General features: G+C 39.4%; 1 protein-coding gene across 3 annotated transcripts in view; it reads right to left on the bottom strand.

The window, feature by feature from the left end:
- Positions 1-2,382: 2,382 nt before the first annotated feature.
- Positions 2,383-27,497, bottom strand: part of tfcp2 (transcription factor CP2) — a 133,072-nt gene continuing 107,957 nt past the window's right edge. For all 3 annotated transcript variants that reach the window (XM_072249631.1, XM_072249630.1, XM_072249632.1), the window contains 3 exons: positions 25,840-25,982; positions 12,006-12,057; positions 2,383-10,880 (listed from right to left, as the gene is read on the bottom strand). In XM_072249631.1, the coding sequence (XP_072105732.1) occupies positions 10,843-10,880; positions 12,006-12,057; positions 25,840-25,982 (233 nt within the window). In that variant the 3' untranslated portion in view covers positions 2,383-10,842. The remainder of the gene's footprint in view (positions 10,881-12,005; positions 12,058-25,839; positions 25,983-27,497) is intronic.

Raw genomic sequence — 27,497 nt, 5'->3', positions numbered from 1 at the left:
TGATGGACATTTAGGGAACCTTTCTTGCGTCTAGTGCGGACTGTGAGCGAGGTTTTAGCCTAATGAATCAATTCAAAAACAAGCTGAGAAACCGTTTAGGTGAATGTCATTTGGATATGTTAATAAGAATCAAAAGCTATCAATTGGATGGAAGTTCTATTAGTTTAGATAGAATTTACAAAGAATGGGTAAATGCCAAAGACAGGAGAGAGAAAAAATAACTGAGTGACTTAAATATGTATGTTATTTTGTTGTTATTCTGTGCAGTTTTATGTCAAATGTTTTGTTAACCTACATAAACTGTGCCATGTGTGCATTCAGTACGCACATACTTTTGTCACAGGAAAAAAATTTGCACAACATAAGATTTTTGCACACACTGACTACTAAAAATTAGAGGGAACATTGGCTATAGGTAAGCCTAGTAATTTCTAAGGTAGGGACATGATTAGCACAACTTTGTGGGCCGAAGGACCTGTATTGTGCTGTAGGTTTTCTATGTTAGGTTAGATTAGATTCAACTTTATTGTCATTGTGCCGAGTACAGATATAAAGCCAACAATGAAATGCAGTTAGATACAGTACTGTGCAAAAGTCTTAGGCACATGTAAAAAATTCTGTAAAGTGAAGATACTTTCAAAAATAATGAAAAGTTTCTAAATATAAAAAATATTATAAAGAGCAGTAAACACTAAAAAATAAATCAAATCAATATTTGGAGTGACCACTCTTTGCCTTTAAAACTGCATCAATTCTCTTAGGTACACTGTTGTGCAGTTTTATAAGAAAATTGGCTGGTATGTTGTACCAATCATCTTAGAGAACTTGCCACAGTTCTTCTGCAGACGTTGGCAGTTTCGTTTGCTTCCGTCTCTCCAGGTACTCCCAGACAGCCTCGATGATAAGATCAGAGGTCTGTGGAGGCCATACCATCTAAAATTATATAAAATATTTAGGGTACCTAAGGTGTTTGCACAGTTCTGTACATCCAGTGGCAGCTTCATTAGATACACTTGTACACCTGCTCACTAATGCAAATATCTAATGAGCCAATCATGTAGCATCAACTCAATGTATAAAAGCATGCAGACATGGTCAAGAGGTTCAGTTGTTGTTGTTCAGACCAAACATCAGAATGGGGAAGAAATGTGATCTAAATGACTTTGACCATGGAATGATTGTTGGTGCCAGACAGGGTGATCTGAGTTGATCACCTGGGATTTCCATGCACAACAGTCTCTAGAGTTTATCGAAAGTGGTGCAAAAAACAAGAAGACATCCAATGAGTTGCAGTTATGTGGGTGAAAACGCCGTGTTAATGAGAGGGGTCGGAGGAGAATGGCCAGACTGGTTCAAGCTGACAGGAAGGCGACAGTAACTCAAATAACCACATATTACATGCAGAAGAGCATCTCTGAACCCATAACACACCGAACCTTGACGTGATGGGCTACAGCAGCAGAAGACCATGAACTTACACTCAGTGGCCATTTTATTAGGTACCAGAGGTACCTAATAAAGTGGCTACTGAGTGTATATTAAAAAAATAAATGTAGTTAGACTTTTACAATCTTTTTCAAACACAATGGAGTTTAAATTTGACAACAGTCTTAACCTAAATCTTCCAGTTTCTCGGCTTGATATTTCCAACTCTTCTAAATGACTAGGGAGACAAGATGGAGAGTTCACATGGTCCCCACAATTGAGTCGGAGTTCGGCACTTTAAAATGCAAGTGCTACGTGCAAGGGAGAATTGGACAAACAGGCGAAGATTCAGGAGAGCAACTGAGAGCAAATAAAATGTGCTTCTTTACCCCGAGACAGGTAACAAGGTGAAGGAGTTGGGAAAATTTAGAAAGGATAAACATTGACAGTCACCCAAGAATAAGCATGGAATAGTGAAATTTTATCTCACCCCTGCGCTTTCTTTGAAGATTTAATGCCATGCAGAATATATGTACGAGGGGTGATTGATAAGTTCATGGCCTAAGGTAGAAGGAGTCAATTTTAGAAAACCTAGCACATTTATTTTTCAACATAGTCCCCTCCTACATTTACACACTTAGTCCAGCGGTCATGGAGCATACGGATCTTGGACCTCCAGAAAGTGTCCACAGCAGGGGTGATTGATAAGTTCGTGGCCTAAGGTAGAAGGAGATGAGTTATACAGCTCTTGTTACATGCACATGCAGTTCAACTCTTTGAGTGATTATGCAGAAAGTTTGAAGTTAATAGCTCATCTCCTTCTACCTTAGACCATGATCTTATCAATCAGCCCTGATGAGTTATTAACTTCAAACTTTCTGCATAATCACTCAAAGAGTTGAACTGCACGTGCATGTAACAGGAGCTGTATAACTCATCTCCTTCTACCTTAGGCCACTAACTTATCAATCACCCCTTGTAACTGTCCATTAGGCTATCAGCTTTTTGTGCAAGGGCAGAAATCAGAGACCTTGTCTATGTACCAGGCAGGAGAGTACCAGACACGAGGCAAACATTTTCAAGTTTATTGGGTTAAATGAAAATACAAAAAAAGTTGATCTATGAGTTAATGTAGAAGCGCATATTACAGTTGTTAATTTAAATTTTATAAATCCACTAACTTGACTTTTTTGTATATTTCTAGCTACATAACTTGCCAATGGATTTTTATGTAACTTGCACATGCTCACAACCAGTCCAAACAGTTCCTGTTATAAAACATCTACCATGCATAAATCGAAGACTCAGCTAGGTGCTTAAAGTAAGATCAAAAAGTATACCTAATATTGCGATACTACAAATGATTTTCAATCACAAATTGAAAGAAGTGAGCTTAACCACAAGATCAGGCTGCTTATGATCTCTGTAAAGACTGCCACTAAGAGCAGTGTTCTGCAGGCTCTTAAACCCTGCAACTTCATACAAATTGAACATGCACTTAGATTGCTTTGAAGATGTGATGATGTTTACTGAATATCCAGCGGATGAATTGATGATGATCCCTACAACCAAACTTCTCCTTTGCAGAGATGACCCTCCTACTTCCCCAGTTCTCAACCCTGCATAAGCAATCCCTATCTCATCAAAAATTCTCTGTACTCTTTCTTATTTACATATTTTCTGTAGGCAAGTGACCAAAACTGTACACAATGCTCCAAATTAGCCCTCACCAATGTCTTATACAACTTCAACATCACATCTCCTGTACTCAATACCTTGAGTTTTTGAAGGCCAATGTGCCAGAGGTTTTCTTTACGACCATATCTACCTGTGACGCCACTTTCAATGAATTATGGGCCTGTGTTCCCAGATCCCATTGTTCTACAGCACTCCTCAGTGCCCTGCTGTTCACTGCCTATGACCTACCCTGGTTGGTCTTACCGAAGTGCAACATTTTGCATTTGTCTGTATTAAATTCCATCTGCCATTTTTCCAGATCCCATTGCAAGCTCTGATAGTCTTCCTCTTTGTCTACTACACATCCAATCTTGGTGTCATCTGCAAATTTGCTCATCCAGTTAACCACATTATCATCCAGATCATTGATATAGATGGCAAACAACAACAGACCCAGCACTGCTCCCAGTGGCACTCCAGTAGCTACAGGCCTCTGGTCAGAGAGGCACCCTTCCACTACAACCATCTACAATGGGGTGTTTGAGAGGCTATTATATATTTGGGTTTATAATAATGTGTCTAGGTGTGAAACTCTAGCTGTTGCAGGTAATGGAATAGGACCACCTTTTCCCATTAATTTCATTTTTTAATGTTACAACTACCTCTTGGCAGTTATCTCTTACCTGCTAACTCATTCCTAAATTTCTGAGTTTGTGTTCCATCCTTTGTGCTAGAGGTCACTGATGAATCTTGGAAATAAATGAATAGTGGGGATACGTGTTGGTTCATGTTGAAATCTGCAGTTTTGCAGAGTTCTGAAGGCTGTTAGGACATCAAGTAACTATATACGCTGGAAATCTAAAATGAAAACAAAATGCTAGAAAGACTTAGTAGATCAGGTAGCATCTGTGGAGCGAGAAACAGTTGTTGGCTCAGGTCAATGGCCTTTCATCAGAAATGTCACAGTTATGATGAAGGTCATTGACCTGAAATATTATCCACTTCTCTTTCCACAGATCCAACCAGACTCCAACGTTTTTGTTTTAAGGCATATTAATCATGTTATTTGAGGTGAAACTTATCAGTTAACTAACACAAGGATATAATCAGACTATATATCAGATGGTCTCAGTGGTAATTCCTCTCTCAAAATGGGTTCTGAATCTAGGTGAACTAAATTATCATAGATGTTGCCTAATATTGTGGGAGGGGATGAATGATATATTGGGATTTTTAGGAAGGCATTGATATGTTTCTCAGTCAAGTTAGTTGTGGTACTGGAGTTTTTCTAGATTTTCACTGGATCGTTGAGTATATAAAGAGGAGGAACAGAACTTCCTGACTTCCTGTTTACGGCACAAGGGCCAGGCCACAGTTGCATGCAATTGGCATGCTCAGTGGCTGCAATATAGCTGTCCCCCGCCCCACAACCCCCAAGCTGAAAGAGTTTTCACTATAGTTTTCCTTGAGTAATTTTAATGAAGTGAACATTCAGAACATCGAGTAGCCAACTTCTTTATTTAACTAAATACCAGCTTAATTGTAAAGTGTTTTCATCATACCTGGGGCTGATGTTGCTTATTACACATGGTTTGATTTAAGTATTGGCGTCTTGCAGAATAGAGATGTGGGAGCTGGTGAAAAGAAAGCTGATTTGCCAACAGCAGGAAATGCGTGCTTGTTGTCTGGATTGGGGAGCATGCCTTATGAGAATAGGTTGAGTGTACTCGGCCTTTTCTTCTGGGAACGACGGAGGATGAGAGGTGACCTGACAGAGGTGTACAAGATAATGAGAGGCATTGATCATGTGGATAGTCAGACGCTTTTTCCCAGGGCTGAAATGGCTAGCACGAGAGGGCATAATTTTAAGGTGCTTGGAAGCAGGTACAGAGGAGATGTCAGGGGTAAGTTTTTTTTTACACAGAGAGTGGTGGGTGCGTGGAATGGGCTGCCGGCGACGGTGGTGGAGGCAGAAACAATAGGGTCTTTTAAGAGACTCCTGGATGGATACATGGAGCTTAGAAAAATAGAGGGTTGTGGGTAACCCGAGGTGGTTCTAAGGTAAGGACATGTTCGGCACAGCTTTGTGGACCGAAGGGCCTGTATTGTGCTGTAGGTTTTCTATGTTTCTATTAGTCTGTGGATTATGGAAAAAGTAGAATTATCCGGGCAATAGAGGACTAGAACAAAGGTGATGCAGTGGTTGAAAGCAGAGGCTTTTATATGGAGCCTTTAAATGGAGTTGGGAGAAGCTTATTAAATGTTGGATTAGTTTGAGGGGGTGGTGAGCAGGGTCTAATGTACAGAACACGGGCTGAGGGTTGGAGGTCACAGGGAGCTACCGAACATTGGCCATCTCACATTAAGCAACTCAACTTCAGTTTCAGCCCCAAGAATTAAATAATCTGCTCACTGTACAAACTAATTGTTGCACTCAGTTCTGTATTTGCCTTTACTGACATGGCATAGAATGTCTTTAATCCAAATATTTGCAGAGTTGAAGTTGTATCTGCTCAATTAGCGGGTTCTCCCTTTGCACTGTGTCATTTATAGCATACAGGTTATATCTAAAAGTCAACATAAATGTGACCTGCTGCTTAACTGTCATGTGCTGCAGCTATATTTAAAAATGATACACAACCAGAGGATCTCCAGTGGTATCAATTAATGAGCCAAAGGAATAAGTCAGATAAGAATTGTGAAGATATTAAAGTAAACAGTTGGAATTTTAAATAAAGGTGCCAAAGAAACACCTTTTGGAATATGTTGGATAATATGCAAAAATCTATTACAGAATTTAATCCAAACTACTGTGACAGCCAACCAAACCAGAAATCCACTTTGAAGTTGTAACAGGGAAAGGGTTAAATGAAAGAAAATAGGCCTAGTGTACAATAGTTTAGCAGAGACTTGCACACGTTTTTCCCTTGGGAAGGGAGTCATAAACAAAACAGGTGGAGAATGGATAGCTTTCCTACAAATGCATGTGACTGGGGCTAAATACAACGAATTTAATAGTACTCATAATTTGTGAATTAATTATTGTACTATGTTATACAATCGCAGGAAACAGCCTGTTTTGATGCAGGCAGTACATTTCCATTGGTTAGTGGTATCTAATAGAGATTGTTATTTGGTCTGTTATGCAAGTGTGGGACAAAATTTTGACTTAGGACTGCAGCTCCATTTGCTTTTTTATCATTTTAATAGAGTTGTTATTTGACAAGAAAAGCTTCTAACTGCAAGCCTCAAAGCATCTCTGTCAGTATGTTTCTTTGCAAAAGGACAGCTGTGCTTCAAGTGAATGTGAAGCCATGTTCAGTGGCCAATGCGATTTTCTCTGAATGTTGTACTGAGGGTACCTGCTCATGCCCTGATCAAAGTGTTGATAAATGGCATTAATAGAAGTGTTGCAACCCAAAACGTAAACTGTTCATTCAACTCCATAGATGCTGCCTGACCTGCTGATTTCCTCCAGCACTTTGTTCGTTCCTTTAGATCAGTACTTGATGGTCTGCATGCCACAATGCGTTCAAGAGCCTGTTTCTCTGCTGCATGACTTAATGACTCTATTGAAGTTCAAAGTACATTTATTACCAAAGTATGTAAACATTATGCAACCTTGAGATTCGTCTCCTTACAGGCAGCCACAAAGCAAAGAAACCCCAAAAGACCCAAGGAAAAAAAAACTGTCAAATACCCAATGCGCAGAGAGAAAAAAAACTTACAACCTATAAAAGTAAGCAAATAGCATTCAGAACTGAAGTTTTATGAAAGGCATAAAGCCAGGCATCATTGCAGCCAGAGCAGGCCACTGCCTCAGTTCAGTGAAGAGCTCAGTAAATGTCACAGAGCAGTCCCATCCCTCATCTCCCATCCCGACATCCTGACCTTTTCCATCTGGCCCGGCGCTTAAGTTGTCCAAACATTGGGTCCTTCCTCACTCTCAGTCAGCTCTGGGCCCTGGACCCTGCTGCCACAATTCAGCCTGTACACAACCCTTTCCAATTCAGCCCAGCACTTAAATCGATCAGACATCGGGACTTCTCTCGCTTCCACCTCCACTTGCCATGCATCGCTTTCACCACTGCTCACCTAGCCTTGGCTCTGCATGCCTCACCATTGTTAATGATGATTATTATTAATGAGGTGTTTAGTAGTTTGCTTTGTTTTGTATTTTGCTGCTGATAAGTATTTACTGGGCATCACTAGCGCCATCTTAAACCTATTAAAGGATAGAAGTACAATTCCCAAGCCAGCACTAATTTAGCAGAAACGATTTGTTGACCCCCTTAAAATCAAAACCATACTAAACTGAGTCAAGTTTGCTCCAAACTCATTCTGTATCCAATCTCTACAATTCAAGACAATTTTATCCCAGCGGTGTGAGCAGAACTCAGCCTTTCATCTTCCAGCTACAGAACGTTCTAATACTTTCTGCCAAATTGCAACACGGATCTCATGTTTCACAAGGCAGGGCTCCTGTTAACTACATCTTTCCACCTCTCTGCCATATAGCATTGCCACAAGGGACAATTAGTCATGGACTGAATGAGAGATTATTCAGGGGCTATTATTGCTTATTCCATTCCTCTGACTTCTGTTTTAAAGTGGCTTCAAGTAATTTATTTTTAAGAAATCAATAAGGATACTCTTTAACTTCATATTTCAACAGGCGTCTTTGTAATGGTCCATATATCAAGGCTTTTGAATTTGTGGTATACATGAAATAACTTTAAAGGAAAATAATTTTTTCCCTATTTGATGAATTTCCATACAGCCCCCTGACAGCTATAAACCAGAGGCAATTAGAGAATTAAAACTACCATTTAGTATTAATATAACATATTGTACATACTGTGGATTACATGTTGCAAAGATATTACAGGGACTGATGTATCATATTAGGTTGTGTTAACAAATCTTCATTTAGTCTCTGCTTTTGTTTTACACTTTGTTGCACAGGAAAAAATATTAAAAATGGTAGCATGTATTGTACTGGGACACCATTACATATCACGGTAATTAAAAAACATTAGCCATTATTGCCTGACTACTTTCTTCCCTAATGTCTTCCCTCAAAGTCTGAATATTAAGAGTTCCAATTAAATCTACTGGTCCATTCACCACTTGTAAACATGCCATTGCACTAAAGCCACAACTAAAATGCTGATTTTTAAATAAAAAAAAACTCCACATTATTATAATTAATCTACAAGATCCTCTCAAACCCAATCCACAAAACAAGCAAAGTTTCATCCCTCATGACCAGAAGTAATTTTTTTTTCTGTACCATTTTGTTTGAACTAATAATATATTTAAATCTGAACTTGCCTGTAGCAGAGGACAGTCCAACTCCTATGACTTATTAACCGCACCCTGATCTCCCTGATAACCACAGGTCCCAGGGTTATATACACCCTACACAGACAAATAAGGCAAATAAGACCTTCAACCAAACCACTGACAGTCCCTCACCATTTCTGCTGGATCTTCCTAGGTTTCCTTTGAAGAAAACCGAATGGAGTGTTAACGATACCTGCAATTCCCACTGGAATGCAGCTGCTTGACCCTGAACATTCTATTCTCAGATGAGTGATTCTCAATGTTGTTCAATTCCAGCCAACCCTACCACTAGTGACCGAGTCACCAGCATCTATCTACTTCTTAACTAATAGTGGGATATATTTTTTTCTGTAGTTGGGTAACTGTACAATGAAAAAGACAGTGATCATCTTATTTCTAAACTCAACTGATGAGATTCCAAAACTAGCTCGAGAGTTTCAATGGGAGGCAAGTCTCTTCCCTATCTTCCCCTATGACTACACACTATACCTTTGGCTTAGTCATGTTCTTATTGAAGAATTAAAGAAACAGATCTATATTTCAGTACAACATAATTCATTACTATACACAAATTTATAGTGAGGAGATGGTCTGCAAAGATGAGCATATTCCACATACTACTTTTTAAATATATCCAAAACACAATAGAAAATATTACTGTATTACAGGCCATTAATAGCTAAATATCTTCCATAATAAAGTACTGGTTTATGTGAGGGAAGATAATTTTCAGTTGGAAGTGCTTCTATTAAACAAATGCTTCTCTTCTTTTCTCTCTCCTTTTAACCTACTCAGATTTACCAGTGTAGATTTCTTCCTCTGCAAGAAATGTCATTGATAACTCAGAAATAACCATTCCAGAAAGCAATTCAAACCCATTGATAAGCCAAGATGTTAACAAAATCCAGGCTCAATCTCCGATGATATGCCAACAGGAAAGAGTAAGACTGCAGCTCTAACACAGGGTTGGGAATGCAAAGTAAAGATTTCCTATATCAAGCAGCAGATTCTTCTGTAAGTCCGCGGTTTTATATGGCAAATGCTTCATTGGATAGTTTGTACTGGGTGTTTTGCTACACTGTTGTAACCACATTATGTAATAACAATAAGAATTCATTGAATTATGAAAGGTGGACCTAATTTATGTAGCCCCTCAAAGCCTTTTACATATCATCTCTACACTGAAGTTCAAGAGTACACTGATACACATGTTCCAGTACTGCTGCTGACTGAAAACCAATTTGATTTTATTCACATAAAAAGTCCTTTTGTTTGACGAGCTTATTGCCTTCTTCTTTCGATTTTCACTTGACTGTGTAAGACTATGCAGAGGACAGGCAGTTCATTGGATACCAACAGAGCTGCTCTTGAAGTGAACAAAAATAATCATATATGAAATGAGGCAGACCAGACCTTCCCTAGAATTGTTGGAAGCACACAATTGCTTGAGAATGAGATGAAGATATGAGAAAGCAAACTCAAGAGATGTCAGACCACATTGTACCCTTGATTTTCAAAACATCTACTTACAAACTGTTGTTCATGAATGTTCATCCGGATTAGGACTTCAACTGAAATTCAACTTTTTGCTAATGGATCCTTTGATGAATTATTGCACTGTTTGAACAGGAAACCTCTCCCAAATTGATGTTCAAAAATATTTTGCTTAAAAAACCTTCCTAAATTTTGCACATAACCAACTGGGATCTTAGCTTAGAAGGTAAGACCTAAATGAAATAAGTAAATTTTACTTTACTATCATTACTTTCAAAGTGAATACATATGATAATCAGCAGCATACCCTAAGAAGTGGCTTTCAAATCATACCAGGACTACACATAAAATGTTTAGGTACAACATCAAACATGGACTAAGAATGACAAAATCTGGAAGTCTGCTGTTTTCCAAGATCTGCAGCAAACAACTTTACTAAAATGAGCTCAAATGCAACCATGAAGCAAACTGAACAGTCAAAATGTATTTTTCATCCAGGCACTAAGGATGGTACACATAAAATATAAAAAAGGTGCAAATCAAGAATGAAAAACCAGCATGCTTTCTGCATCCTTTCCTTATCGCACCCAAAGTCAAGAACAGCAGCAAACACACTTATCAGGAACAATTTTGTATCAAAGTTGAACAACACACATTCATTTGTCACATTTTGTTCTTTCCCCTACCTAGCCTCTTGCCCACAATTTAGAACCTGCTTCAATAGAAGTTGGTCGCTTTTGTCAGGCTGCTATGTGCACGATCCCATAAAGGTTTGTCCTGTGCCAAGATAGACAGCAACATCCTTGAGTCTTTAAGGGTTGTAAATATTTTGCTGCTAGGAGTAGGAGTCACAACGTAAAGGTAAGGTCATTCACAGAAGACGCTATCCTTGGACATTGCTCACTTGAGGATTATGTGGTAACTGTCACAACCCTCGGCTGTTGGAAAGAAATGGAAAAAGCAAAGACAAATTACATAATCTATCAGTTTCCCAAAAACTTTTAGTTCATAGTGCTTGCTGATAACTAAGTACATTAGGTATTCACATTAGTAGTTTTCAAATGCAAGAGGGTTTTGATTGCTACTATCCTTTCAAGCAAGGATTTAATTTAAAGATGAATGAGCAAGGAATAATGCTCTCATGCACATTCTCGAAAATATGAGAGGTTAAGTTCAGATCTAGCTGCTTATTGATAACATCCAAGTCGATTCACCCTCGAGTGAATACTTTAAATAACCTGTGCAAAATTATTTAGAGTTGTACTGCTCATGATCCTTTCATTTGATAGATAAATTTTCCTCAACTTCGCTCTGTACATTTACTCCACTATCTTACATCTGAGGTCTCTATTCAGTAACCTCACTGCCAAGGGGTGAGCTCTGTCATAACTTAATAGATTTCAATGAAGTTTTTATTTTTAATATGAAGGTTTTAGTTATCTTAATCCACGGCCTATCTTTATTTTCCTTCCAAGGGATTAAAAGCTCTATCAATCTGCAGTTTTAAAGTTCCTAATTTAACAAAGGGTTCTTTATCTAGATTGACTGCTCCATTTCCTTGACAATATTAATATTCCTGTACATCATATGCAATCAAGGCAAGTCACTTCAGAAAAAGGGAATCTTTGTAGGTAGGTTTCAGAGTGAGTACTGCCCTTCACTGCTGACAGCAAAATCTGCACTTTTCTTATTGAACAAATTATACAGGTAGTTATCATTTTGTATCTGAATTCTCAGAAACCCAAATACAGAGTCTAGAATTATTTTCTTATTCAAGAGCCTATAAGCAGAACTGCAAATGGATAGAAATCACAAAGCTCTTCCAGTAGCTCAAACAATATAGCCAGTTAGAACAGAATTCAACTTCCAATATTTTTCCTGTCTGCAATGGTGAGAATTAATTGTTGATCACTGATTTTTATTGACTGGGAAAACTCTGTCATCATGTACACTAATATCTTTAAAATGGGAATAAAACACCTGAAATTATATATTCAGCTGAAGCTCGGAATGTGGAACAATTTCAACTTGAAAAGATGGAATTTCAGTACTGGAATAGTTACCTTTTAAGGTATCGAGTATAAAACATGATTCATCCTGGAAGTTTTGGATCATCTGGAAAAACAAAACACAATAAATAACACATGCCCCAAAAGGCCAAAATCAAAATGATCAATGAACCACCCACCAGATTCAAAGAATGCAGAGGACCTGATGAACTGTACCCTCCTGAGTTATATATAGCCTAGTGATGTAAATAGCCACAAGCTGAGCATGAACATGATCTCTAATTGGTCTTATAAATTCCTCAAATCAAGGCTATTGCCAACTAATTTCAATCTTAAACTAAGCATTGATTCTTTCAAAAAGCCTTGCAAATGTTTGTTTTTAGAGAATGCTCATCACTTAATGATGAAAGACAAAAGACAACACCACACAGTGGGATAATTTATTTCACATGCTCCACATGCTTTGGGATCACACAAAAGTTGCTTAAGAGGATGTGTGGAGGAAGCAAGAACATTCCTACAAGGCAGCCATAAAATCAACAGTCAGTATCAATCTGCCTGCCATATGTGGTTCAGTTAAATCAAGAGAAAATATTTAGAGAAGGTCCCAGAAGTAGCAAGAGATGGGATGACCCTCAACAGACCTCTTTCCTGCTAAACACATCAGTAATGCAGAATCTTTTCTACTATCCACTTGGTCATTTGCTCAGGAATCAGTCAGCTTTTGACATCGAAGTAGACGACAGGTCAAGCTTTCATAATTTGTTTTGTGCATGCATGTTCTGCAAATTGTAGCATGGCAGGAATTCCATTCTACCATAAATTTCTGGCAATAAACCAGTAGATGTTGATCAAAAGATGTGCCAGAAGCTTTTAAGAATAAGATGGGTGCAGTTACAAGTGCATGAAAACAACTCCAGAGGTGCAGGTACATAATGGCTGAGCCACAATGAGTTTTGTTTATGTAGAGCAAAATGAAGCTAGGCCACTGGATGTTCCAGGTCAATGGCCTTCCATCAGAACTGGAAGGGGGTAAAAAGAAACCTGCTTCTTGGAGGGAAAGGATGTAGAGAAGAGAGAAATTTGATGTAATAGAGAAGAGACCAAGGTTGTCCAGATGACAAACACTGTCAATGCTGTCTGAGAGGAGGGTGATTAATGCTTATTAAATCATAGCTGATCTGTTTGGAGGTATAAACAGGGAGAGATGAAAGAGGGCAGTATGGGGAAAAGTCTGGGACTGTGACATGTAGAACCAAACAGTGGCTGCAAATCTGAAATAAAAGAGAATACAGATTAAACTCATCAGTTCAGGTAGCTTCTATGGTAGAAAATCTAATGTTACAGAGATACAAGTTTGCATTAGAATTGGTCAGTTTTGGGGTGGGGGTGGGGGTTCCGGTGATGTGATCGTCCAAAATGGCAGCTTAAATCAACAGCTCCTCTGAAAAAACGCATATTTTGCCCCGTTAATCCAAAACATATAAGATCTTTTGAAAATATCTGAATTGATAAGGGGGGCAAGAATGGGGAAAAAGAATGGAGATAAAAAAAGCATCACTACGGAGCCTGTGGAAGAGAGAGGTGCAGCGCACAGCTCTCCTACACATGCGCGTGGCGGTGAGGCTGATGTGGGGCCTCATTCAGGCGAAGTGGCAAATATGATAAAGATTTTGGAAGAGATAAGGGAAGTCCAAAAAGATATAAAGCAGCAACTCAATGATATAAAGTCAGAGCTCGTCAACGTCAATCAGAAAATAGCGGTGGCAGAGACTCGAATTGAGAAGGTGGAAGATTGCGTGCAAAACGTGGAACAGATACTAAGTAAGACGATAAAAATATTAAATCAACGGGAAAGTAAATTGCTTGACCAGGAGGGAAGATCGCAACGGAAAAATATCAGGATTTATAATGTTCCTGAAGGAATGGAGGGATTATCGATGATGGACTTTGTAGAAAAGCTGCTGCGGGAAGCGCTGGAGATTCCCCTGACTATGGAGATTGAAATCGAGAGTGCACATCGTTCGCTCGTCCCATGACCTCCTGGAGACAGAGAAAGTAAACCGCACCCAATAGTACTTAAATTCCTTCGATTCCAGAGCAAGGCGGAGATTCTACGAAGGGTCTGGGGTAAGAGGAAGGTGTTTTAGAACGGGAAGTTAATATACTTCGATCATTATTAACCCCCCCCCCCCGGTGGTCCTACAGAAACGGAAGGAGTATTCCGAAGCAAAAAGAATATTAAAGCAAGAAAAGATTAAATTCCAAGCCCCGTACCCTGCTAAACTGAGGGTATTTTACCAAGAAGGGATACGACTATATAAGACGGTGGAAGAGGCGACTACAGACATGAACAACAGAGGACTGTCCATTAGCGTGGTCAAACCAGGGGAAAGTCTGGCTGAGCAGTTATCCTGACCTGCTTGGGAAATAGTAAGAGAACCGAGAAAGCAGGGGATGGGAACAGGACGAGAGAAGGATATTAGGAAGAGACTGTGAGTTCTCCGAGGACAGCCCTCACCTCCTCCAGAAGAGCCATAAGGTTTGGCTAACTTTAAAAGTGCTGATAAACTAAACAGAAGCAAAAATAAACGGTGATATACCTATATCGAGATATAATGTGGATTTTATATTACTCAATTTTTAAAAATTCATTCATTCATTCCTTTTTCCCCACCTAAATGAGAATATATACATGGGAGGAATACACAGGGAAATAATTTCTGTGTAATGGACATAGATTTTTTTTACTTACTTTTATAGGTACTGCAGCGGGGGCCCTCAACCCACAGGTAGCAGGGGCTATCCCCCATGGCTAGACTTTTCTTCTAGCTCAACCCAGGATCATCTAGAGACCCCAGCCTTGGAATCACACCTTCGTTACCTTTTTTTTATTATTCATGTTTCTTGGCTCTTATTTGTTCAGAGAGTAGATCGATTAAGTTATATTCTGCAAATTTCAATGATATACTAACAGATAAATACACATGGCTAAGGACAAAGTAAAATTCATTTCTTTTAATGTCAATGGGCTGTTGAATCCAGTCAAGCACAGTAAAAATCTATCAAAAATGAAAAAAGAACAAGCCTATGTAGCATATTTACAGGAAACTCACTTAAGTGATAATGAGCATGGAAAATTAAAGAGAATGGGCTTCACTAATTTGCTTTTCTCCTCATATAAATCAGGACATAGAAGAGGAGCTGCTATTCTCATCTCAAGCAAGCTAAATTTTGAAAAAGTATTTGAAATGGGAGATAAGGAGGGCATATATATTCTGGTAAGGGGGAATATAGATGGAAATCCAGTTACTTTATTGAATATATACGCACCCCCAGGAAGTGATATTAGTTTCTTCCAGAAAATTACTAATATTATGGTAACGGAAACAGAAGGTCTCTTGACATGCGGGGGAGACTTAAATTTACAATTATAACCAAAGCTAGACTCTTCCAATAGAAAAACTTATGAAACAAAGTCCTTACAGAAGAAAGTTAACACTCTTTTTTAAGGAGGTTAGTATAATTGATATATGGAGGGACCTTTTCCCCGACAGAAGGGATTACACTCATTATTCTGCCCCCCATTCCATATATACAAGAATAGACTATTTCATAACATTTGGAAAAGATAGAGACAATATAATCACCTGTGGAATTGGGACATAGATGTAAGTGACCATGCACCTATATATTTATCTGTTGATTTTGACCTACAACCAAAGAATACTATTTGGAAACTAAATGCAAATGATCCCTATTTTAAGGAACCAATTAAACAAGAAATTGGTCTTTACTTAGAATTCAATGATAATGGAGAGGTTTTACCTCCCATTCTGTGGGATACTCTGAAGGCTGTCTTAAGAGGGAATATTATAGCGATATCTTCATATAAGAAAAAAAATAAGAGGAATTACAAAATAAGCTGAAGGAACTAGAAAAAAACACAAATTGAGTTTGGCACAGGATACACTAGAGGAAACTAAAAAAATTAGGAATGAAATTAATAGTTTGGCTACATAGAAATTAGAAAAAAATTAATGTTTCTGAAACAGAGACACTATGAAAGTGGATCTAAATCTATGAAAATACCGGCGTGGAAACTGAAAAAAAAAGATAGCAGAAAATACAATTCATAGAATTAGGGATCCAAGAACAAAAGTGATACAAAATAAGTTAAATTCATGAAGCTTTTGAAATGTTTCACAAAACTCTACATTCCAAAGTTCCAGGGGGAAACTTAACCCAAACTGACACCTTCCTGAATTCTTTAGAGTTACCCACTTTAAGCACAGAACAAAATAGAAAGACGACTGCTGATAAAACTGAAGCTGAACTAAAAACTGCAATTAGTAGGCTTAAATTAAGCAAGTCACCAGGATCAGATGGATATATGGCAGAGTGGTATAGAGAGTTTAGAAGTGAGTTAATCCCTATTTTACTCCCCACACTGAACTGGGCCCTGAGAAAGGCGCAAATGCGAAGGAGGCGATAATCTCAGCTTGACCGAAAGAAGGCAAGGATAAAATGGAATGTGGGTGATTTAGACCAATATATGTTTTTAATGTGGATTATAGAGTATTTACCTCCATCATGGCTGAACGATTAGAAGAGTTTCTACCCACACTGATACACAATGATCAGACAGGTTTCATACAACAATGCCAAACACAAGACAATATACGAAGGACACTTCACATTATGGATCATATAAAAAAAGGAAATTGAAGCAATAATGATAAACGTGGATACTGAAAAGGCATTTGATTTGGATAACTGGAATTTTCTTTATAGAGTTTTACATAGATTTGGTCTACATGACACAATATTAAAACCATACAGGCACTATATGACAACCCTACTGCCAGGATTAAAATCAATGGATCACAAGACAGGGTTGTGTATGGTCACCGCTACTCTTCGCATTATATCTGGAACCATTAGCTCAATACATGAGACAAAATGAAGATATCAGGGGAATTACTATTAAAGGGGCAGAGCATAAATTAGCCTGTTACGCGGATGACATTTTGATCTATCTAGGGCAACCAACAGATTCTTTACTTAAATTGATGCAATTCTTTGAACAATATGGCTAATTATCAGGATACAAGATCAACATAGATAAAACCCAACTACTTTCATATAACTATAGCCCACCAAGAGAAATTGAAAGTAGATATCCTTGGGCATGGCAAACAAAGTCCGTCAAATATTTGGGCATCATTATGCCAAAAGATTTGGCAAAATTATCAGAATGCAATTATCAGCCTATATATATATATGTATATATATACACAAATATATAAATTAAGGAAGATATAACAAGGTGGAACCTAATTCCTTTTCTTGGTCTCAGTTCAAGGATTGAATCTATTAAAATGAATATACTGCCCAGACTACTATCTATATAGTACTAAAACTCTCACGCTCTGTCTGTCTGTGACCTCCAATTAGCGCAAACGGTGCCGCGGCACATTTTTTGGCTAAATCGAATTAAAATGCGCTAACTTACAGAATGTAGGCAAAGTTCAGGGTTATATATTCGTATAAAATTGCTCATTCGCCAAAAATCAATAGGCTGGCTTTCACCCGAGAGCCAATCGGCCATCATGGAAATCAGGACGTGACAGCCCGACGCACGCGCACGGCTAGCCTCAGCAGTGACACCTACCGGAGCAAAAGGGCAGGGCAGCTCTATTTCAGGGGCACAAAAGATGCTGGAGTCAAAGCAACACTCACAACACGCTGGAGGAACTCAGCAGGTCGGGCAGCATCTGTGGAAACGAACAGTCAACGTATCGGGCCGAGACCCTTCGTCAGGACTGTAGAGGGAAGGGGCAGAGGTCCTATAAAGAAGGTGGGGGAGGGTTGGAAGGAGAAGGCTGGTAGGTTCCAGGTGAAAAACCAGGAAGGGGAAAGATAAAGAGGTGGGGGAGGGGAAGCAGGGAGGGGATAGGCAGGCAAGGCGAGGGAGGAATAGGGGAAAGCACAATGGGTAGTAGAAGGAGGCGGAACCATGAGGGAGGTGATAGGCAGAATGTGAGCCCTCGAAATCCCTCCCAGCTGGGGGAGGGGGCAGAGTGAAACTGGGATGGGGGAAGGGCGGGGGAGGGATTTCGAGGGCTCACATTCTGCTAATCACCATCAGCATGTGCAGGATTGGGACAGATCTAATTGCCACCCATCAATAAGAGATAATTAAATATTATTGTAATGACGTACTTCGAGACACCCATAAAACCCTTTTCTGCAGTCAAAGGACAGCGGTGACTATATCACATCCATCTAGGAGAGCGCCAACCACATCATCAAGAACAATCAGCATCCTTTGGTGTTAGTGCTTCATATCTTCTATCCAGCATTGGGATAAAAAAAAATGGTCAGTCTAATTATGCTGCATGGAAAGGGAAGGGGGACATTATGGTCAAGAGATGATGCCAAACGTTGTCGGGAAATGGCAAGGAGAGGGAGAGAACAAGAATCGGATGAGGCCAGGGCCGCATGACTCCAGGATCAAAGAGTCAGGACAAAAAAAGATGAGAAAAGAAGAGACAGAGGAGGGGAGGCATGCACGTCTCCAGGATCAGAGACAAACAACAAACAGCAGAAGAGATGAAGAGACGAGGGATGAAAGGGCTGCACGTCTCCAGAATGACAACAAGAGACACAAGAGTGGCAGATAAACCAGAAATAATGCCATCAAAAGCATCCTTCGTTAATTGAGGAGCAGCTATATTTGCTTTGCTACGCGCCATTCTTCTTTAATAAACTGAGGTTTTCTACTCCACTTTCCAAAGCAAAGTGATACCAATAGCATTCAGGAAAATTTAATGTTGATTCTGCTCATATCAGACTGCACTACCCTTCTCTCAAAGGGTGCCCCAACGGGTCACCCCGTTGTTTAGTATCTCTTTCAGACCCTACCAAAAGAGATTAACCAAAATCAATTCAATGAATGGAACAAAATGCTATCAAGATATATATGGCAAGGTAAAAGGCCTAGGGTTTGTCTCAAAACTTTGCAATTAGCCAAGGAAAAGGGGGTATGGGGCCTACCTTCTCTTAGAGATTATTATTTTGCAGCACAGTTGAGAGCCATGATACGCTGGTGCAACCCATCATATGACACTCAATGGAAGAACATTAAGGAGAGGATACTTTCCATCCCCATACAGGCAATTTTGGCTGATAACAACCTACAAAGTTACATAAATAATATTGACAACCCGTGGGTGGAATGGACTCTTAAAATATGGAAAACTATTATAAAAGAATATGAACTGGAGAGAGACATTGCAATTCTTAAATGGTGTGCATATGACTCGGATTTTACGCCGAATAAACTGGATGCTAGATTTAAGGACTGGACAGCTAAAGGAATAACAGCTATTTGCAATATAATGAAAGGAGGAACACTGTTCAGTTTTGAAATGCTCAAAGAGAAACACTTATTAGAAAAACAAGACTTTTACCAGGATTTACAGGTGCGACAGTATGTTAATAGGACGGTTAAAAATGTAACCAAGGCAAGTACATGTCTGATAGAGCTGTTTAGAAAAGCATATAATTCAGACAACAGTAGTAAAATAACTTCAAGCGAGTATAAGGATTTGTCAAATCTTAAAACACATTCGACTTCATACATTAAAGCAAAATGGGAGAAGGAAGGAGGGATAATAATTTCTGAGGAAGACTGGACAATCAGTGGAAGCGTACCGGTTCACAGAAATAGAGGGAGTTCGGGTGGAAAAACTCGATAAGATATTTTATTACACCCTCTCAGAAATCCCATTATGATAGTAACCCTCCTGTTTGCTGGAGAAATTGTGGAAATCAAAATGCAAACCAGTATCATATTTTCTGGGAATGCCCCGTTATCAAAGACTGTTGGAGTGGGATACATAATGCCCTACAAGACACCTTTAAATGTGAAATACCCTTAGAGAGTAAGACCATATATTTTGGGTATATACCTCAAGAATGGTTGAAAAGAGATAAATATTTAATGAATGTACTGCCGGTGGCTGGTAAAAAAAACTCTTATCAGAAAATGGTTATCACAGGAGAGCCCAACTTTAAATGTATGGATGGAAATTACAATGGACATTTACAAAATGGAGAAGATAACAGCATCTGTTAATCATAAGTTGGAACAATTTTATTCATACTGGAAAAAAATGGTTTAACTACATAACACCTCATAGGCCTGATTTTATTCTCACAAGTCAATGAATATGTTGTAAAAAAAATCACTCCCTACTCTGTACATAGTTTTTTTTCTTTTGATTGTTCTTTCTTTCCTCTCCTTTCTAAGTGTCTACCTCAGATAAATATTATATGGAGATTTGTGACAAATATTATATGATATATATGTACAGTATCTGAAATACATCTTATGGAAATATCTGTTTGATGATGAAATTCAATAAAAAATAAATTACAAAAAAAATGAATTGGTCAGTTTTGACACATACAGGAAAGGTTGGTTATCTGAAATTGAACTCATTATTGACACCACAGGGCTGCTGCGTGCCCAGGGGGAAGATGAGGTGCTGCTCAAGCCCACACTGGGGTTCTTTGGAAAGTGCAGGAGATGTCAGGTCATCCCTGTTCACTGAACAGTGCTCTGCAAAGCAGTCATAGACATGTGTGGTTTCTCCAATGTGGCAAAGACACTGCTGTGAGCATCAAATGCATTACACTAAACTGGAAGTTCAAGTATATCACTGCTTCACCTGGAAAGACTATTTATGTCCCTGGATGGTGAGAAGTAGTAAAAGGACAGGTGTCACATCGCCACCAGTGGCACACATGAGAGTACCACAAACAGGAGAGTGTGTTATGGATGGTAGATCAAACCACCAAACCTCGGAGTACTGCAATGGAGGAGAGGGGTAGTGCCCTCCTGTGGACTGTGTCAACAACATTTGTGTTACCTGGACAACCATGTCTCCGCCATATCACAAATGTCCCCTTTGTTCTCTGTAACCAAATGCCCATCACTGCAACTAAAGTCATACCTATTTCTTTCAGGTTGCCTTCTGTTAGTTTTTTATAGCTTCCCAATCCTCTACCTTCCTGCTATTTTTTGCTATATTATATGCCCTCTTTTTTGTTTTTATGTTGGCTTTGATCTCCCTGTCAGCCACGTTGCCTCAGCCTCCCTTTAGAATTCTTTGTTCTGCTGTCATCCCTGCTAATGTCCCCTTCCAATCAACTTTGACCAGCGGATCTTTCATGCCTCTGTAATTTCCTTTACTGTACTATAATAAGGCTTCTCCTTTTCAAACTGCAGGGTGAATTCTATCATATGATCACAGCCTCCTGAGAATTCCTTAAATTTCCCAATCTAATCTGGTTCAATACACAACACTCAATCCAGAATTGCCTTTACCCTAGTGGGCTCAAACACAAACTGCTCTAAAGTCATCTCACAGGCATTCTACAAATCCCTTCTCTTGGGATTCAGCACCAACCTGATTTTTCCCAGTCTACCTGCATATTGAAATCACTCATGACTATTGTAACATTGCCTTTTACATGCCATTTCAATCTCCCATTGTAATTTGTAGCCCACATCCTGGCTACTGTTCAGAGACCAGTATAACTCCTATTAGGGTCTTTTTACCTTTGCACTTTCTTAACTCTATCCACAATGATTCTGCATCTTCTGATCCTACGTCACCACTTTCTAAGGATTTGATTTCATTTTTTACCAATATAGCAACCCCACTCCCTCTGCTTACCTACCTGCCCTTTCGATACAATGTGTATCCTTGGACGTTAAGCTCCCAACTCTGATCTTCTTTCAGCCATGCCTCAGTGATGCCCACAACGTCATACCTGCCAATCTCTAACTGCACTACAAGATCATCTACCTTATTCCATACACTGCGTGCATTCAAATATAACACCCTTCAGTCCTGTATTCATCACCCTTTTTGATTTTGGCCCCCTGTTACACTTCAACTTATCTCACTGACTGCAATGTTCCCCTAACATCTGCCTATCCTTCCTTAGTCTCACTACACACTGCATTTAGTTGTATATCAACTACCCCATCCTCAGTCCTATCACTGTGGTTCGCATCTCCCTGCCAAATAAGTTTAAACCCTTCCCAACAGCTCTAACAAACCTGCCCACAAAGATATTAATCCCTCTCGGGTTCAGGTGTAACCTGTCCTTTTTGTACAGGTTCTTTTGAAGACCCTGACCTGTAGTTACATGCTGACTTTGGATCTTTGTGGGAATGGGACCCGTTCTCAGGGTTTCAGGACTGCTGGTTGTTTGGCATGCCAAGGGTTCAGCCTGACAGTCTGGCTCGAATTCGAAAGCCTAAGATCTCGGAGCTTTAGAGACAGGCAGATCGAGGGTTGGTGTCATGACAAGAAACCTGTGTGTCGTCGGGGGAGTCAGGATAGCTGCTGTGAGCCTGAAGACCCTGGAGTTTTGGGATCTTCGGGCACAGAGCTCGAAAAAAAGCTACATAACGAACTTTTTAACATTGTAAACCAGTGAGTTATTTGTTTTGTCTCCCCGCTCGCTGGGAAAATGGAGACAGCTTTTTCTCCCTTATTAGGGAGAGACAGAATCTGTGGTATGTCGTATACCAGGTGTAACGCGAAGTCTTTGGGGTAACTGCAAGTCTGTGTCTTTGCTATTGCTTTGCTCACGCTCGAGTGCTCGGTGATGGTATCGATGCTTGCTTTTTTTGCCGGTGGGGGGAGGGGGGATTGTTGCTTGCTGCCGTTTCTGTGCGGGAAGGTGGGAGCTGAGGGGGACTTTGGGGCTCTTACGTTTATCCGTCGTTCATTCTTTGGGCATGCCTCTGTTTTTGTGGATGTTTGTGAAGATAAAGCACTTCAGGATGTATATTGTATACATTTCTCTGACATTAAACTGGACCTTTGAACCTTCCCCACAAGAGATCCCAATGATCCAGAAATCTGAAACCCTCCCCCCTGCACCAATTCCTCAGCCACACGTTCATTTGCCAAATCACCCTATTCTTACCTTTACTGGTGTGTGGCACAAGCAGCAATCCAGAGATTACCACTTTGGAGGTCCTGCTTTTCAGCGTTCTACCTAGCTCCCTACATTCTCTCTTCAGAACCTCCTCCCTTTTCCTAACCATTTCATTGTTCTGGCTGTTCACCCTCCCCTCTTAGTATGCTGTTGACCGGATCTGAGATGTCCCTGACCCTGGCAGCTGGGAAACAACATAACAACCAGGTGTCTCTTACACATCCACTGAATCTGCTGTCTGCTCTTCTAATTATGGAATCCCTTATCACGACTGCACTCCTTTTCTCCTCAGTTCATTTCTGAGCCACAGAGACAGACCCAGTGCCAGAGATCAGGTCGCTGCGGCTTCCCTCTGGTAGGTCGTCCCCACAACAATATCCAAAGCTCTACAGGTACTATTGAGGAGAACCGCCACAGGGGTATTCTGCACTGGTTGCCTATTCCCATTAACTCTCCTGACAGCCACCCTGTTACCTGCTCCCTGCAACTTAGGGGTGACTACCCCCATGTAGCTCCTATCTATTACCTCTCATTTTCCCATATGAACCGAAATTCATCCAGTTGCAGCTCCAGTTCCTTGACACGGTCTCTAAGGAGTTGCAACTCTGTGTACTTCATGCAGATGTAGTTATCAGGAAGACTGGAGGTTTCACACAAGGAACATACCACTAACTCTGGACACATTCTCAGTGTACTAGCTATGTACTGTTACGTACACACAACCCTGGGGAAAGTACCGGTTACATGCATGCAACACTGTAAAAGTATCAGCAGCAATAGAACACACCTGGAGTCTGTTTTTGATGTTAAAATCCACTATCTTTATTAGTAACTACTAAATATAGTAACTTAACCAGGTGATCAAAAGTTAGCAGTGTTATGCATATATAGGTGTATAGGTGTAAGTTCCCAAACTTATTCAAGCTCAGGTGGCAAGAGTTACAGATTGTATGTAAGGAAGTTCAGTTCAATCCTCAGGTTAATTAACGTGAGATATTTGTAATCCAAAGGCGAATGTTGTGAGAAGGCAATTATGTCGATATTCCACAGATTCCACGACAGCAATACAAAATAACAATAGCAGTAGGATTTATCTCCGAAGTTGTTCCACTCCACACACGAAGTATCACCAATAGTAGCTTATCACAAAGGGGACCATCTTCAAGGGAGCCACCACCCAGGCAAGGATAGACATACCGGTAGATTCCACATAGTTACCCCAAACACACAACATGATTGCCACTTATCCAGTTCCACGACATACGAAATAACTCCAACAGTGATTTGCCACAGGGGTGCCTTTCTCAGTGAACTACCACACCCAGACAATGGATAAACACATACGTGGTATTCACAAAGGCTTTCCCCTCACCAGAGAACCCACTCCCGTGGATTAACTATGTGACAATCACACTTTCGTATTCGAATGGAATCAAACTCACCCTTACGGGCTACTTAGAAGAGAGTCCAAACAGTGATCACTTTATCACTAGTGTCTCCTGTTTCAAACCTTTCTCTGCAAACTTCTTCTAGTTGCAGTACTTTGTGAGAGTCGTTTATCAATACTCTGGATTGATCTCAACTCACCCCTTTTGGGCTACTGAAAGTTTAAACCAGCGACCCTACTCACTGGTGTCTTTCATTGATCAAAACCATCTCGACTCTGAGCATGTATCTCTCTATGTGTGTCTGTGAGAGGATTATCTGACCTTACTTATTCAAAACAAGCTGCGAGAAACCATGAACATTCATTGTCCATCAAACAACTCCACCTCTCTCACCATAGTAACCAAGTAATTTTGTAGTCAGTAGAAATCCAACAGTGTCCAAAAGTCTCATTCTCTCAGCGTTTTAAAGTGGTAGTCCACAGAAAAAATTAACCCTAGGGGTATAAGATAGTACTAACAGAGAAAAAAAAAATTATTATAAACTTACTTCTCAGAACCGTCGTCTGTGCTTGCCTAAGCCTACTGAGCCAAATCCTCAACACTTTAACTCTGTCCACTCTCACAATGACTGCTCTACTTACACCTCGCTCCTTTTTATTAGCCCCTGCCAAGTGGCTAATAGATCGTTATGACTGCAATCTGCCGAAAAGTTCCAAAAACACCCAAGGCCTTTTTAAACCTCGCACTGTGTAACCACTGAATGGTCTGTTGTGCTGATTGTAGTGCACCAAGAAGCCCCAAAAGCACCCCAAGTCACTTTCATTGGTCTTTCACTAGCAAAAGACCTCTTGTGCTGATTGTAGCCCGCGAAAAAGTCCCGAAAGCAAATAAGCTCTTTTTAAGCATTGTGCTCTGTCATTAAGGAACAACTTCTCACACTAATTGCAGCCCACCATAATGATTCAAGCAATGGCAGATTCGAGGGAATCTCAACTAGTATCTTCAATGAATAGCCCTTCCATGACTTATAGAGACCATGATGGCACTACATACAAACTTGCACTTTTACATAATACTTTATATGGAGTTTTATTGCTCTCAGTTGACCAGAAAATTTTAATATCTTGCTGCTTCTTTGTCCCTTGAAAGTTGTGGAACACTAAGGAACATCTTGAGCTGTATCCAACTATTACATGGCCATAAATTGTGTTCAAATATAGCAATTCTTACTGTGGCTTTCCTCAACTTCTCAATGTTAGAACATTACATTTATGCTCTGTGTGTGTCACTTTGCAATCAAAATATAGCTAAATTGTACTTCTATGGTATTTGAAAAATAACCACCATGTAGCTATCATTTCACAAAATTATCATAGGAGACCATTTGACTCATCTAAACCATGGTGGTTTGTTACCAAGTAACACCCCCCTCCCAATCCCTCAACACTGATCAAAATTCCATAGTTATTTACCTCATCACTCACAAGCACATGAATACCCGTGGGGCCCTGTTTATAGATCTGGTGGATTTGACGAGGAGAAATATTGAAAAGTTGAGCTATCTTCTCTGTCATTTCAATCGCTGTTAATTCTTCCAAATAAATTGCATGGTACACTGAAATACAGAAAAGTACAAATCAAATGTTGCAGTTTATAAAGACTTTTCCACATTAGATGAGCCTATAATAAGGTTTAACTTTTATCACTTCCCATTTACATTCAACAAATGGGAAGAGCATCATAAAATTGTGGATGGAAGACACCAACCATCAGAATGCAGAGCTAAAAATAAGGAGTGCAGTCTTGCATGTTTGATCCAGACTCCAAAGGTCCCCCAGTGCAAGGAGTATGGAACCAGTGATTTTATCCTTTAGTGTTTCAAATGCCCTTGGTATTAACCCATACTTGCTAGTTGCAAGATTTCACAGTACAGAGACTAGAGAAAACAATAAAAGCAGCTGAGATGAGAAGAAGACTAAAAAAGAAATAATTTGATACTAAATCCCCCAAAAAAGTAGTAGTATTCTTAAGGCAGGATGACATAACCGTGGCTGACAAGGGAGGTCAAAGCCAACATAAAAATAAAAGAAAGGGCATATAAATAGAGTAAAAATAGTGGAAAATTAGAGGATTGGGAAGTTTTTAAAAACCACCAGAAGGCAACTAAAAAATCATAAGAAGGGAAAAGATGAAATTTGAAGGTAAGCGAGCCAATAATATCAAAGAGGATACCAAAAGTTATTTTCAGATATATAAAAAGAGAGGCCAAGGGTAGATATCAGACCACTGGAAAATGACACTGGGAAGGTAATAATGGGGGACAAGGAAAAGGTGAATGAACTGAATAAATATTTTGCATCAGTTGTCACTAGAAGACACTAGCAGTATGCCGGAAGTCTGAGAGTGTTAGGAGGCAGGAATGAGTGAAGTTGGGAGTTACTAGGGAGAAGATGCTTGGGAAGCTGAAAAGTCTGAAAGTACATAAGTCACCTGAACCAGATGGACTACATCCCAGGGTTCTGAATGAGGTAGCTTAAGAGATTGTGGAGACATTAATAATGATTTTTTCTTTCTTTTTAAATCTTTTTATTGAATAAGTATACAAAAAGGTAAGCCATATAGGCACTAATACACTGTTAGAATATAATAAAATTACAGGAGATATTAATACAAAAAAAGATACAAACAATGTAATTTAAACATAACATACTAAGGTAACATAATAGTATACTGATTTTATATATATATATATCAATAGAGAAAAGGAAAAAAAAAACCCCAAAAAAAACCACCGTGCAACTAACTAAAAGCAAAGCAAAGCAATGGGCTAACTTGGAACCAAGCAGAGTTAAAAAACTTAAAATCACGTCCTCAATCCCGACCTCCATTAAAAACAGTAAAAAAAAACAAGAAGGGTATATAAATATGGAGCAAAAAAAAGAGGAGAAAAAAAATTACATTAAATGAAAATATTGAATAAAAGATCTCCAGGTCTGTTCAAATTTAAGTGAGGAATCATAAAGATTACTTCTAATTTTCTCCAAATTCAAGCATAATATCGTCTGAGAAAACCAAAAAAAGGTAGTTGGAGCATTAAGCTCTTTCCAATGTTGTAAGATACATCTTTTCG

The sequence above is a fragment of the Mobula birostris genome, chromosome X (genome assembly GCF_030028105.1).
Source record: "Mobula birostris isolate sMobBir1 chromosome X, sMobBir1.hap1, whole genome shotgun sequence".
Classification (NCBI taxonomy): domain Eukaryota; kingdom Metazoa; phylum Chordata; class Chondrichthyes; order Myliobatiformes; family Myliobatidae; genus Mobula; species Mobula birostris.
This window is presented reverse-complemented; position numbering and strand designations above follow the sequence as displayed.